General features: G+C 43.2%; 3 protein-coding genes across 3 annotated transcripts; all 3 read right to left on the bottom strand.

The window, feature by feature from the left end:
* Positions 1-107: 107 nt before the first annotated feature.
* On the bottom strand, positions 108-1,329 carry LOC306715629 (claudin-10-like; the record flags this gene model as incomplete). The annotated part of the gene is made up of 5 exons (XM_079186059.1): positions 108-294; positions 385-492; positions 582-663; positions 748-909; positions 1,098-1,329. 5 exons carry the CDS (start codon positions 1,327-1,329, stop codon positions 108-110), a joined length of 771 nt encoding a protein of 256 aa, XP_079042185.1.
* A 1,458-nt stretch (positions 1,330-2,787) lies between these two features.
* On the bottom strand, positions 2,788-5,381 carry cldn10e (claudin 10e; the record flags this gene model as incomplete). The annotated part of the gene is made up of 5 exons (XM_079185376.1): positions 2,788-3,613; positions 3,892-4,005; positions 4,101-4,182; positions 4,912-5,073; positions 5,150-5,381. 5 exons carry the CDS (start codon positions 5,379-5,381, stop codon positions 3,208-3,210), a joined length of 996 nt encoding a protein of 331 aa, XP_079041502.1. The 3' UTR covers positions 2,788-3,207.
* Positions 5,382-8,927: 3,546 nt separating this feature from the next.
* Positions 8,928-12,665, bottom strand: cldn10a (claudin 10a; the record flags this gene model as incomplete). Its single annotated transcript, XM_079186030.1, has 5 exons — positions 8,928-9,067; positions 10,514-10,611; positions 10,693-10,774; positions 10,919-11,080; positions 12,446-12,665. 5 exons carry the CDS (start codon positions 12,663-12,665, stop codon positions 8,928-8,930), a joined length of 702 nt encoding a protein of 233 aa, XP_079042156.1.
* Positions 12,666-14,887: the final 2,222 nt, after the last annotated feature.

Below are 14,887 nucleotides of genomic sequence, written 5' to 3' on the forward strand. Positions count from 1 at the left end.
AGTGGTACGGATCATCTCATCAAGTTCTGAGCAAGAAAGCAAATCAATGTTTTTTTCCCAAAATGTCGAACCGTTCCTTCTTAAGTCTTTTAATTCACTTTCTCAGCTCAGACGAAGCTGTCCCTGTTAAAGGTCAGTCTGGTCTTCGTTGCTGCTCGGCTCGCTCGGCTCTTCCTGCCTTCATAAAACAGCGGCGGCCCCAGAGTCACTCTGGACGACGAGCCGGGCAGCATGTAGGTGCGTCTGGTCCGGGCGGTGGCGTAAGTGGCCGGCCTCCGTGGCCTTGCTGGAGAACTGTTGACATAATTGAAACGGGAGATGTATGGTCATAGATATGGAGGCAATACATCTGTTGAAGTGGAATATAACAGAGTTCATATTTACGTTTTTGGGAGACCTTCTTTTCCAGAGAAGTAAGTCAGCACTGTCCCTCCAGTGAGGAGAAGGACGGAGCCTCCCCAGCCAATGAAAACAGCAGCTCCAAGTTCAAATCTGAGCAGCAAGTATTAAGGTACATCAAGATCATCCCCATTTGTAGATATCACTTGTTATGATAATCATACTGCTTTAAAAGTACTCACTTCTGTGCCCTGAAATTTACGTCCAAGAACTCTGACACAACTCTGTTGGCCCACCATGAGTAGGTGATCATACCGCAGAACCCTAACCGAAGACATGCCTCACTTAAAACCTCCAGAGTGCATAACCTACACACACGTTTAACACACAGAATGAATATGTCTTTACCTGAAACCAGGTAGGTTATGCCGCCCGCGAAGGTCACCCTCGCGTTGGCGATCTCCGAGCCGCCTATTTTGGTGCATTTCATCCCGACGAGTGTGAGGACGCCTGCGAAGAAACCGGTGATGACGGAAGAGACGGCGAGCGCTCTGCAGGCGTGTAGGTACGCTGAAAGAAAGAAAGCCGGTGAAACGAATACATTTTATTTCCGAAGTCAAGTGGAGGGTCCAAAGAAAACATCAACGCTGCTTCTTGAATATTTTATCTAACAATGAAGCCCCCCACCCCAATCATTATCATACAGGTAAACGAAATGTAAAGCATGTTGATATTTTGACGTTTTCCCAGCGTCCTACCAGGCAGCGCCAGCATGGAAGGGTAGTCCTTGCAGTCGGACACCCCCGTGGTGTCCGAGATGCAGTCCCTCCACAGGTTGGAGTAGTAGTTGGAGGTGGTCAGCACGATGCTGCCCACCTCGGAGAAGGTCCAGTACTCCGTGGGGAGGGTGGAGCACACCAGGATCCAGCCGCACAGGCAGGACACCAAGCAGCCGATCTCCATGTACATCACCACCGTCCGGTAGTTCATGGTGAGTCCTCCAGATAGTAAAACTTATCGAATGTAGAGAGTAACGTCCAAGTTGGAACAACTTCTCACCGTGGGAACCCGGACTGAGCTCTTCCTCTGTGTCGTCGTCAGACCAGCAGTTTTGTCATCTTATCTTTTGTAGACGGTTTTGCCTCGTAAGCATCCTTCATGTTCCCAGCACTCAGGTGAAGGATTACGTCTTTCTGGCTCGTGCTACCACTCTAGTTAACCCTTGCGTCTCGTTTTACATCCTCACTGTTGCGTCAACTGTTATTTGACTTTATTCAAATACCTTTTTCTTCTTTTGTGACATCAAAAACAATTGAAGGGCTAATCGCATACCACAAACTGGATCTGCAGATGTGAAGATGACAAAACACAGAACTTACCACATAGTATAAATATGCTAAAATAAAAAGGGAAATATTTTATATTTGATGTTTTATTTGATGACGAACGAGATGGAAAGCAGAACGAGATGGAAAGCAGACACTGTTATGGACGTCCCGTCACTACTCCTCTGGTCTCTACCAATGCGCGTGTGGGTGATTATTTGTCACGGTGCTCACTTTTGACTGTCCAAAGTCTTTTTTTGCGCTGCCTTATTCTAACCACAACCCTCCCATCATTTTTGCCCTGTTAGATCTTTTTGGCCCATGACATCAATATGCATATAAAGCGTATTATTACCACAACAACACGGATACTTTGTGAGTATTTCTGACAGATATTCAGCACGGTAATGGGGCAGTGCAGTGATTTAGTAATGAACTTCCGTAAAGTTGGGGGTCTCATAATGAACAGATTTTTTTTTTAAAGTGTTCAAAATGTAATCAGTAGAGGCTGAGATATTCTGACTGAAACACTGAATCCTACGTTTCCCATAATGCAACTCAATAACATCTTTCATTAGACGCTCCTCGGCTTTAAACTCCATACCTCCAGTTTGTAACCTGGGCTTTCTGTAAAAAAACAAAAAAAGTATAACGCGATAGTAGATTTCAAACATTGTTCTAGAATATCTTCTGTGGTCCTGGGGAAGCTTTCCAGTTTGCACAGCCTCAGTGGTACTCCTGTGTAAACTTCCTGTGTGAGATCTGTGCACTGCCCCTTCAAATGCACATTGAAATGTATTTTGGTTAGGATAAAAGATAAGTGTATTTCCCATATTGTGCTTAACTATTCTCTGAACCCGTATAAGCCCAATCCCAAAAGTGGGCTTCTGTGCACGACTAGTTATTTTTGACTTTTCCAAATAAAACTTAAAATGACAGTTATTTCACTTAACAAGACAATATAGTTGCTAAACTGTGTGTAAACAACAAAAAAAAAGAAGTTGAAATCTGAATGAATCTTCTCAGTTTTATTTAAATAATGTCAGAAACGCATGTCCCAGCAACAATTAAATCCTTAGATTTATACAGTAATGCAATGGAAGGAAATCTTTTTCTTTGGACCGATTGTTTCCATAATTATTATCGATTATTCCTTCTATAAAATGTAAAATTGCAGATAACAAGTAGAGCCAATCATGCCGGATGTGAAGGTCTTGACTGCCTCCGACCTCGTAAAGGAAGTAGTCCGACAAAAACTCAAGAAAGTCAAAGCCAGTTTGAAGCTGTAGATCCGGTCCTCCTCCAGCGGTGTGAAGGTTTGAATAAAAGCAAAGCAGACCCTGTTTACTGAGTTTATTTGTTGTTTTAAACGCTCCACAAAGGCTGCCAGCTCCGTTACAAATGGATGTGGCTCAGTTGGTTGTAGTTGTAAATATGATAAACGTGAACGACAGGCAGCGCAAAAGACAGTTCAGTGAAACAAATATATTTAACAGAAAACACATCTTCTCTTATATTTGTCCGTCACATAATGATGATAATATCAAATATAAGAGTTTTTCTTGAACGCCGTACTCTCACTCCGTGAGCTGCCCGACAGCGACGACACTGTCCGGCTGCTGCCGCTGCCGCTGCTCCTCGACCCGGACAAAGACGAGACGTTGGACTTCGACGAGACGGTGGACCCCACTGACCCAGCAGACCTGGTGGTTCTCCCGGTCTCGGACGAGCGCCCCGACCTCGCCGTCTGTACCGACCTGGCCGAGCGTCCAGATTTGGACGTGCGTCCCGATCTGGACGAGATGCCGGACAGGTCCGAGCGCTCGGACTTGGACGACAGCTCGGACACGGAGGACAGTTTGGTCTTGGAGGAGATCTCAGACACTGCGGACGGAGCCGTGGTGGACTTGTTTTGCTCGGGGTCTGGCAGTGCCTGGACGTTGATCACCCTGGAGAGAGAAAGAAAAGACAAAGTTCCTTTAAGGTTTTGTTTGGATGCCAAGTTAGCCTCTGCTAACCACAATGTTTAAAACCCATGCAGATTTCTCTTCACTCATTTAACCAGGAAAAGCTGTTAAACACTCCCAACACAACCCAAACGAACACAGCCTCCCGCATTCCGAGTAATGAGTCACTCTGGTGCTTATGAAGGAAACGGAGAGAAAGAGAGAGGAGTCGTTTATTCACTTCCCCTTGTTACGTGTCCCAACATGTGTCCTGCACTCACGTCGTCTCTCCTCCGCAGAGCGGCGCGCACACTGACCACACGTAGAAGAACCCGCCGGTGGTGTGAAAGGCGGAGCCGACCCAGCCGAGGAACATCGGGGTGCCGAGGTCGTACCTGTTGGTGTTGAGGCGGAGAGACGCTGTGAGATTTACTGGTTTATGTTTACTCAAGAGGGACTCAAAGGGTTACGTTGAAGCCTGCTAACTTACCTCAGTCCGTTAAAGTCAGGGTTGAAGTATTCCACCGAGACATACTGCGCATAAACAGCATAGCCACATGTGGACAGGATCCCTGAAGAGAAATCATGTTGAGTCATGTCTACCACTGCCTCTATCAGTTTGTTTGTTAGAGGATTATTGTGTGACTTTAAAACACTATATACAGTATATATCTATATATACAGATAGATATATCTATATTGAAGAAAGCATAGATACTTGTGCCAGAGACTGATTCAAGATTAGAACAGATGAATATCAAGAAAACAATAGAGTAAAAATTAGTACATATATGACAATAGAGTAATACAAAAAGTGTAAAAGAAGTAATACTGACACCAGCGCAAAATAAAATGGCAATAAGAGTAAGATAAATATAGTAAAGAAAATTCCATAGAAAAAGCAAATTACAACAACAAAAGAATAAAAAAACAAGAGTAAAGATATAAAGTGTATACAAAATAATACTACCAACAGTGCCTACTAGAAACTAAAATAAAAAAAATAATAATATTGTGCATGATATTGAGAGTAATATTGTTAATGATATTGAAAAGCAATTAAAAAAACTGTATTGCACATGATATTGAAATGTAATTGTGCACAATGTTGAAAAAAGTAACATTGCACATGACGTTGTTATAGTTGTCAGTGTCCAATGTTTCTGCAGATGGGGGGGGGGGGGGTGCTGTTACTCCTGTCTATCCCTTTAAGATGCTAACCTTTGCCACTAAGCACTAAACACATAGCTGAAGCTGAGGGTAATGGCAAAGCAGAATGTGTAATTAAAACGAGACATTACCGCTGATTATGTGGCACCATGCGCCGGCGTAGATCTTCTTGTACTTTGAGCGGTCTTTCCCCCCGATGAAGGTGCACTCCATGCCCAGCAGACTGAGCACAAACCCCAGCATGCCCAGGGAGAGAGCTGCCATCAGCAGGCCTCGCACTATCTGGATGTGGCCTAGAGTCGCACAGTGAGACAAATGAGGGTCTAGATGCGAGTTTCTTTTTGACAGGGTGGAAAACGCGTCACCTACCCTCCACGGACCAGAAAACGGGGTAGTCGTAGCAGTTGCTGACGGCAGTTGAGTCTGTGAAGCAGGATCTCCACAGGCTGGACCAGTACCAGGCCACCTTGATGATGGAGGAGCCCCCCATGCCCCCAATGGAGCTGATCTTCCAGCCCTCCATGGCCATGGTGCAGGCCACAAAGATCCAGCCCAAGACGGTCATCAGGAAACCCCAAATCTGGACCACGCGGATCTGCATCTCGGTTCTCGACGCGAGTTGATCTCCTATCTAGATTTCATATCCAAGGACGCCTCTGTTTCTAATCCTTGATCACTCATCCGCAGTCCAATGTTGATGCTTTTCTTATCCTTTTTCTGTTTAGTCTTCTCACTGCAGTCCCGTATTCACGCAGAAGACGCGCCCATCCCGAGCTGAACGTCTACTTTTCATCCAAATTCAAACAAGACGCAGAAGCGGCCTTGTGCTCAGCTGCTCGCCCCACAAAAAGGAGCAGGACGAGAGCATCACAGGTACAGATCTGTTGTTTTCCAGGTACTGCTTTACATGTGGGTGAGAGACAACGGTCGCTCAGGTTCCCATGGGCCACATGGAGAGTTGTCACGTCTCAATCTGGACCGAGAGTGCTCACCTCAGCATTTATCTCAGATTACCAAAAGCAGCCTCACGCCTCATTTCCCTCATGTGCAGACACAGTTTAAAAGAAGGAAGATCTGTTTATAGCGTCAAACCAGACATTAATTCATAACGCATCGTTTTATTACATTTTGTCACTTCAAACATTTTTAGGTCAAGCTCCAAAAACACTGGATCCTACATTTCCCACAATGCAATTTCAGTTGAATCCTTCATTAGACCCTCTCTCTGCCTTCTAAATGCCCACACCACATCGCCAGTTGGTAACGCAGGCTTACTGCTAAAGAAGTTCAAAAGAAGCCCAAGCTGAGACCCGGATGACATCATCAGGGTTATTTTAAGTTGGAGCGTCTTCATTTTCAGTCACGTGACATGTTCAGTGAAACAGAATATGTTGACAGGGCCTAGTTACAAGAGGGCTTAAAATCAAATCCTATTGGGTTGCTCAAAAGTGGGCGTGGCTTTGCGAATAAAGCGCAATACAGAGCTGTAATGAGTAATGGAGCTGCTGACGACTGCTTTATAAGACCAGGAGGGACACTTTCTGCTCTATTTCTGCTAAACACTACGACCTACATCTTATATGATGGCCGTTTGCCCCAAATTTACATTTGATTTAATGCAGTTATGTCCACGCCCCCCAAGTTCATGACGAGTCATCAAAAGTTTTAGCATTCTACAGGAAGAGAGAATAAATAGCATTTTGGCTTTTAACAACTAACGGAGATAAAATTATAACTAATATCATTTCACTGTCTTTGAAATGCTAACAATCAGGAGCGCTTACAATTAATTGATGAATCACAAATATCTGTTGAGTTCATGTGTACGTATTACATCCTTTTTTTTTTTACAATATATTTTAAATTATAACACTTTTGACCAAAAACCACTTACATTTCTGCGTCGGTGACCTTTACATGTTCCATGAAATATGTGCTTTCACTGCTGCCACGACCTAAGCTGCTCGAAGCATCATTCTCGACTTTGCCTCAGGCTTTAAGCTGCCAGTTATTAGTCATTTGACTTATTAGACTGTGCTGTAGGTCTCACAATTACAGCACAACGTCTTTGTGCGGTTATAATTAGAGTTAAATCTGAGGTAATGAGAGTCTGGGAGAGTGATGAATGTTCCTCGGCGATGAAAGAGCCCCTCTTTGTTTCCCAGTCCTCTCGGCTTATGACAAAGTTATTGGTAGTGGTGGGGAGGTATTGGAAACGGTGGGGCGCTGTTTGGTGAGGGTGGCTTTGATTGGCTTCACTTATGACACTGAGGGGGGGGGGGGGGTGAACAAAGGGATGCTTATGTGACCGGAGCTGCGCACGGCTTTATAGAAGGTGCACATTTAACTATTTCGCATTGTGAAGTTTCCTCAGATTTGTTAACCATTAAATATGCGTTAATACTGCCCTCTGGTGGTGTGATGGAAACGGCTCTGTTCCTTCAGATGTCCACGTTTTGCTGCTGCAACAACCTCCATCCCATCTGAGGTCAATGTGCAGTCGTGTGCATTCCTTCCTTTGTTTTGTAAAACGGTACAGAATTTCACAGGAAGAAACGATTGTGAAGGTTACAGAATAATCCGCAAAATAAACAACTACATTTGGAATATACAATGTGCACATTCATGTCTCCCTGAACACTTTGGGGATCCCTTTACCTTTTATTTTAGCTCCATCATCGGGTCATTCCCATCATGCCTCATCCTTACTTTGTGTTAAGTGCTAATTAAGTAACGATGGTAACACACTGAACTACTCATTGTACCTGCTAAACACATGCTGATATCAGCATTTAGTTCAGCCTCACAGAGCTGCTAGCATGGCTGTAACAACATGTCTTTTTCTTATTTACTACCGGGGTTATCATCTTGCGTTTCTCTTTGAGATGAACACACTGTGAGATAGAAGGGTGCTTCACAGTTTATATCATTTTATTTTAGTTTAAGAGCGTCAGAATACATTAAAGACATTCCAGAGACAATTTAGCAATGATTAGATGATATCTTCAAATGCCGCTTTAAGGATTTCTAATTCTTCTCAGTAATTGCGTTGAGATAATAACTTTAAATTAATTTGGATTTAGCTATTGGGAGCGGCCATTTATTTTGAAAAAGGAATTCCAAAAAAAAAGTCCAAGCTAGAAGGAGTTTGATGCACAGCGTTTGCGGTCTTAACGTCCCTGTATGTGACGCGGACATTAGACAATACAATACCGCCATTATGTCAGAGCGCGTTCTGCAGAGCCCAGGACACCGGACACTTGTTAACGGATGTAAGGCGCCAGAAAGCACAGGGGCAACTGCTCTCTGCCAGCTGGTTCAAGTATCCAACCTCTGGGCCAGGAGGTTTTGCGTAACATAGCCTGGGGTTCCTATTGATAATAATTCCTAGGTGGAGATGGATGGCTGATATGAGGGGAAGCCTCCGGCCGGGCCTCCTGCTCTGCAGAGCCATCTCCGGGGGGTCAGACGTGACCTTGTGACCCTTGGAAGTCAGATCAGTCTAGGCACAGACCCCCGAGAGAGGCCTTCTGCTTAAGAATTATTACCCGAGGGTATCCCCTATTTCCTTAAAGCGACAGGAGAAGATTAACTGGAATTACATCATAGCTACCCAGGTTTTCAAAAGTAATACAATCTTTATTTTTTGGTTATCAAATGACTTTGGTCACATTTACATTTACAGCTTTAAATGATATTACCCTTTATGTACAGAAAATACCCCAAAAATCATGTTTACAATCACTGAAAATCATCTTAAAAATGCTTTAAAATCTATTTTCCTTAAATATTGATGTCAAATTGGCCTTTGACTCAAGAATTATGAAATAGATATTGAATATGTCTTCAGTCTATGTGAGACAGATGGCAAAGGCCAGCTTGGTGAAGGTGACCGGAGAGTTTGAATGCTGTTTTGTGCCAAATCAAATTTCCTGCCACTGACAGAAATGTTCCCAAAAAGTAGCCAAATTTATAGTCGAATCTTGCCACTGCAGATCAGCAGAATTTGTAAACCGATACATGAATTGCACTCTCTGGCCATTATTTTCATGGAGTTGAGGCATAGAAGTTCATAAAAGTAAGTGGTGTCCTTTGGTTTTACTGGTGAAATCATTTCTATCGTGATCATTTCAACAATCGTCCGATGTCACACGTAGGCGTTTCTTCCAAACTGCCTCGACGGCTCCTCTGGTTCCTTGTGGAGGCTGTTGATCGTCTTTCTATGCTTGTTGCGTGCGGTCACAAGCGACGCAGCTCCAGTGTACGAGTATTCAGCTCTGCAAAGAGACAACAAAGTAATGAAGCCCGAAAATACAGAAATGTTAAAGTAGGGCTGTTCTCTGTAGATAATAAAACCTGCTGAACAGTAAAAGAGCGCCAAATCTTGCTTAATTTCAAATGTTAAAACTCCTTCTAGCTTGTACTTTTTAAATGATTTTCTTTTCAAAATAAATGACTTTATCCAAATTCATTTCAAGTTATTATCTCAAAGCAATTATTGAGAATAATTAAAAACCCTTAAAGCGTCATTTAAAGATATCATCTAATCATTTCTAAATTGTCTCTGGAATGTCTTTAATGTATTCTGACGACCTTAAACAAAAATAAAACGATATAAACTGTGAAGCACCCTTCCATTTCAGTGTGTTTGAGGTGGGTCCCAACCTAGGGGTCGGGACCCCAACGAGGGGTCGCAAGATGAATCTAAAGGTAAGATGATTACCCCGGTAGTAAATAAGAAAAATAAAGTTTGTTAAACCGAGGTGTGTTTATATTTTAGATTATTCTGTAATCTTTGCTTTTTTTACAGCTATGCTACCAGCTCTGTAAGGCACAGCTGAATGCTAACGTCAGCATGCTAACATGCTCACAATGTCAAAGCCAACCAGGTGCTAATGCTAACCATGTTTACTATCTTAAGCCTCATTTGCATATAGTTCCCTGTAAATTACTGGGATAAGCATTCAGGAATTATACTTTAGCGGGTTAACATGCTAATATTAGCACTAAACTATAAGTACAGTAAAGTTTTTCAGGTCTTTCCTCATATTTTGGAGATAAATTAAAACATTTACCACACGGCTAGCGTGGTTTCAAACGGATGCGTGTATCCAAAACACTCAAGTAGAATAAAGAATTGAGACGTTATTTAAGGTAAAGCTGCCATGACAAAGTGGTCAGCCATCAAATCTCTGGACCCCACATGTATCCTCACCGGCCTGAGACCAAATCCTGCTAAATATTTCTTTGTATCATCCCTACTTTCTATTTCTCTGAGCTTTCTGTCTTTTTAGCCGAAGGATATGCTAAGCAGGACTTACTGTTATAAAAATGATGCCCAAGTCAGCATTCTTTGCCTGATGCAACGTTTCCCATATAACTGCCCTCAGCCAAGGTGACTTTCACTTGGAAAAGGTCCTTATTACTCGACTGTAACAAAGGAAACATTCAGCCACATACGGCCGCAGTAGTAATCAAAACCACGATCATACAACCTGGCCCTGTAGGTTCGGCAATTACGACACGAGATGTTGAGAGAGATTACTGGATGCTTTCGGCTGTAACTGTCTCTCTGTTGCAGTTAAAGTAATTATTTAAATTGCCTGATTGAGTTAGCAGTTTAAGAGTCGGTCCAAATCAGATTTCCTCTAAGCCCCTTGTTGCTGATGACAGACGTGAGCTCACAATGTTAGCATCCAGCATGTTAGAAATATCAAGCGACTCGCCTGGCACTGGAGCCCTCAGACAGGGAGAGGCAGAAGATCAGTCCCCCCAGGATACACAGCACGGATCCAGCCCAGCCGATGAAGAGAGCCGCTCCCAGCTCAAACCTGGAGGGTTGAAGTGGGGGGGAGGCGAAAAAATGTAGGACTTGACTTCCTGTCATCTGAATGTTAATCCTAAATACTTACTTCTGCGCAACAAAGAGGGGGTCAAAGAAGTCGGTTGTGATCCTATGAGCGTATATGGAGCACGCAGTCATGCAGCAGAGGCCTGCGAAAAGAATTAAGAGGATTTCTACTTCCAAATCAGACTGAAATCAAAACCGAGAGAGCCGATTGTGTCGTTCACTTGAACACTGATTTAGCCCAAAGTTGAACAGCTTCCTAAAATGCAGCTCAGTTTCATGGGTTGTACCGCTGAGGACGAAGTGGAAGCCCGCGATGACAGTCAGGCGAGCCTTGGTGGTCTCCGAGCCTCCTATTTTGGTGCACTTCATTCCTACCAAGGCCAAAATGGCACCGAAGAACCCCAGAATTACGGCGGCGATCATCAGACCCCGACACACCTGGATGTAGGCTTCATGAGAGAGACGGAGAAGAGGGGAGCGTGCTTTAAACCAGTTAGCAAACAATTAGAATTTCACTTAATTGAAACAATTTTAGAGGTCGGAAGAGGTGAAAGTATTCAACTTACAGTAAAGGAGTAGTTACTCATTAGACACACTTATACACTATGTTGCAGAGGGTTGAATGAGTAGATTGATTACACTTAAATTAATTAATTAAATGTGAAGTTACAGCCAGCAGCTGGTTAGCTTAGCTTATCATAACAACTCGAAACTTGGGGAAACAGCTAGCTGGACTCTGTCTAAAGGTAACAAACCTCTATAGTTCACTAATGATTTGAAACCGGAAAAGCTAAGCTAAGCTAACAATCTCCTAGCTGTAGCTCCATATTTAGCATACAAACATGAGGGTGGTATCAGTCTTCTCTAAATCTTAGCACTAAAGTGAAAAAGCCTTCTTTTCCAAAACGTCAAACTATTCTTATTCTGTTCTTAAGAGCTGAAAGAATCCAGTGTTCCACTTACTTAAACTATTTTTTGGGACTAACGACGGTTAATGTCGCAATCAAATGGCTAATGTCAAATGCTAACGTTGCTCTGTATGTGCTGGATGTGTAAATAGTGTAATAATATACCAATGGTGTGTTCACGGCTTGTTTCTGTTGCCCCCAAGTTGTCCGGAATTTTTTTTTTATTTGACTTCTTTTATGCCAGCAGAGGTAAAGAAATCTAGCATTTCACAAGAAAAAAAAAAAGCTTTGAAATGAGCAAAACCTGTTACTGATTTTTTTTTTTTATCATCTTGTGACCCCTCAGATTTATCTTGGGACCTTTTGGGAACCGTCCCTAAAAACCAAGGGCTTGAAGGTAAAAGGATGGAAGATTAGAGGAGTTTAAATTAGCACTTAAATGAAATACATTTTCTTTTCTCAACAGTCAGTGACAACAGATAAGATGTGGTACTTCTGAAACAATTTTTCAAACAGTTTCAACTTCAAGACTTTAGAATAATAGCATGTACAAGCAGCGCCTGTCCTTATTGTTATTGGCAAGTAATGGGGAGAGACCAGTGACCTCTGTATGACTGGATGACTTTCTCAGATTGCTTCATTCGGACACATTAGGAGGCTGAATCAGTCCAGCTCAGCTCATTTACTGAAATATGCCTCTAGTGGCCTTTAGCTTTAAATGTTGTGGCCTGAAGTCAGAGTCAGAAAAGGAAATATCAAGTTCCAAACTTGGTCATTCACCCGAAAACAAACAAACAGGTGTTTTGAGCATCAGTGCTTAGGTCAGATGGATAAATCTCTGCCGCCTGACCTCAGAAAGACAACATTGCACACTTGTACAGCAACCACAGTCATCTCCCAACTTACAAGCCAGCGCCAGCATCGAAGGGAAGTCCTTGCAGTTGGACACCCCGGTGGAGTCGGTCACACACGTTTTCCATAGGTTAGACCAGAATGTAGCTGTGGTGATGACCGTCCCGTCCACAGAGGACACCTTCCAGTAGTCTATCGGCAGGGTGGACGACTCCAGGATCCACCCGGAGATCGTCAGGACGAAGGCAACGATCTCTGTTGCCATGTTGCCCATTTTTCTTTCTCCCCCCCCCTCCGTGGCTCGGAGGTCCCGTCTGGGACACAGGACGGAGATCTTTCCCTCAGGAGTGTTCACAGAGAGGAGGCGGAGGAGGGTCGGCCCCCGGGGACAGGTGCGTCAGCGTTGGCCGTCCTGGAGAATTCTGCTTGTTGTCCACCTGCCAAGCATCTACACCAGAGAGCGGATACTTTTAAAGTGCATATCGTTCGCTGACACACAATCGGTTGCTGTATATTGTGTGTTTTGTGTGTGTGGTGGTGGTGGGAGGCGCACACGCTAGTCATCACTCCACACGGTGTGCGTAGGGTCTGCAAGGGGATCTGCAGGAGGAGGAAGTCTTTAATTGGAAGGATCTGAAAAGTCTTTGACAGAGAAGGAACACAAGATGAGAAGCAGAGATACCGAATGAATGAATGAATGATGTTTTTTCATCTCAGTTCAGTGTGGATTCTTATCACAATGCGGCACCAGAATTAAGCAATCCAGCAGCAGCAGCACTATGTAAAAGCAGTGCAACTGGTTGGAATATTATTCCATACTTGTTTTACAGCATTACAGCTCCATCAAGTGGCAGAAAGGGGAGGATGCTCCAAGTTGTCTGGAAGGCCATTTCCTCATTTCCCTGCTTCTGAGCAAACTGAATATATGTGCCTGCAATTCTAATCTAGTAAAGTACCACTTAGCATTAGCATGGTAGCATTGTGCCCAGTCCCACAGAGCTACTAGCATTGTTTGTTTTTCTCAGTAGCTTTTGGTTAAGTTGACTTTAGTGCCGCTGACAATAGAGTAGCAGAGGCTGGACATTTAAACACCGTCTCCCCTTGTGCTTTTTCATGCACTCTCAAATGCATCACGTTGTGTTAAAACTACACTTTAGACGTTTGAAAGAAGAAATAACACTTTTTCTCACCAAGTTTTACCATTTGATATTGTCCTGTCACTTTTGAAAACAGTGGTCACGAAAACATTAAGTCCTGCTTTAACTATTAAGTGCTGTACCGAGTCTTCAAACCTGGAAATGAGTCAAAGAATCATAAAAGTGGAGTTAATTAGTGAAGATTATCTTGCGGAACAAAACGTAGTATCATAAACTTGTGTTTGCCACAGAGTTTATGTTCTGCAATAATCCAAAATCCAATGAAAAAATCCTGTTCGCTTAATTAAAAGCAAGAATATCACACACTATTGAAAAATGCTCCATAAAATTACACAAACTGCTAAAAAGATCATTCATTGAATAGTACTAGTAATTTTCAAAACACATTAAAAAGTACAATATGTCACTCTGAAATGCAGTGAGGTCAAAGAAACCTTTAAGTAGGTACTTTCCTATTACCCCCCCCCACAAACACACAAACACACACACACACACAACCACAATTTCTTAGTTTATGTATGTGTTCTCTGTGAGTTTTATCTGTTTTTTTATTTCATCTGCGTTTGTTTTCATGTTCTGTTCTGTGCTGGTGGTCTTTGTTTTCTTAGCAGCACACTTTGTGATTACGTTGAAACGTGACTGTAGAAGGATGACATGATTTGAGTTAATACTGTAACGAAAAACAAATCGGAGAAGCCAATGTAATCTAATAGAAATAGCCCCGCGGGCTGGATTACTGTATGACACCACAACATTTCGTGGCTTCCTGTCTGTCCTGGTGCTGTGTCGGCTCCCTAAGGGCTGCCGAGCAGGCGGCGAGCTTTAAATGGGGATGCAAAGAGTGACACCGCGGTGAGTCAGAGGAAAAACTATAGTCACTGAAATGCAGCAATAAACTTTCGAGTAAAAAGATAGCATGTTGAAATGTTAAGGCCTAATCAGTCCTCTGAGCAGAATGAGGCAGCGAGCCAGGCACTAATTAATTCAATTCCTAATCTCGTACTGGAAAACTGTGTTGTGGGTCACCTTTACGACAGGTACGGTGTTCCCACTGGTGTTTTAAAGTCTGCAATTGACAGTGAGAAGGTGCTGAGAACATTGTTGCGTAAATCTCTGGATATTTGATGCCTTGATGCGTTTCCATGGCCGCTGTTGCTGGGCAATCTCAGTGGGGACCTTAATCCTGTAAATCTGCGAATGAAAGGGAGGCAGCTGGAACAGGTTGTTGTCTGTGTTAACCTGTTGATGACATCCCATTAAGACCACACATGTGATGAGATGAGGATCTTAACCTTTCCTTTGTTCCAGCCAATGGAAACGGGACATAAGCATCCTTCTA

Source organism: Pholis gunnellus (genome assembly GCF_910591455.1).
Source record: "Pholis gunnellus genome assembly, chromosome: 24".
Lineage (NCBI taxonomy): Eukaryota > Metazoa > Chordata > Actinopteri > Perciformes > Pholidae > Pholis > Pholis gunnellus.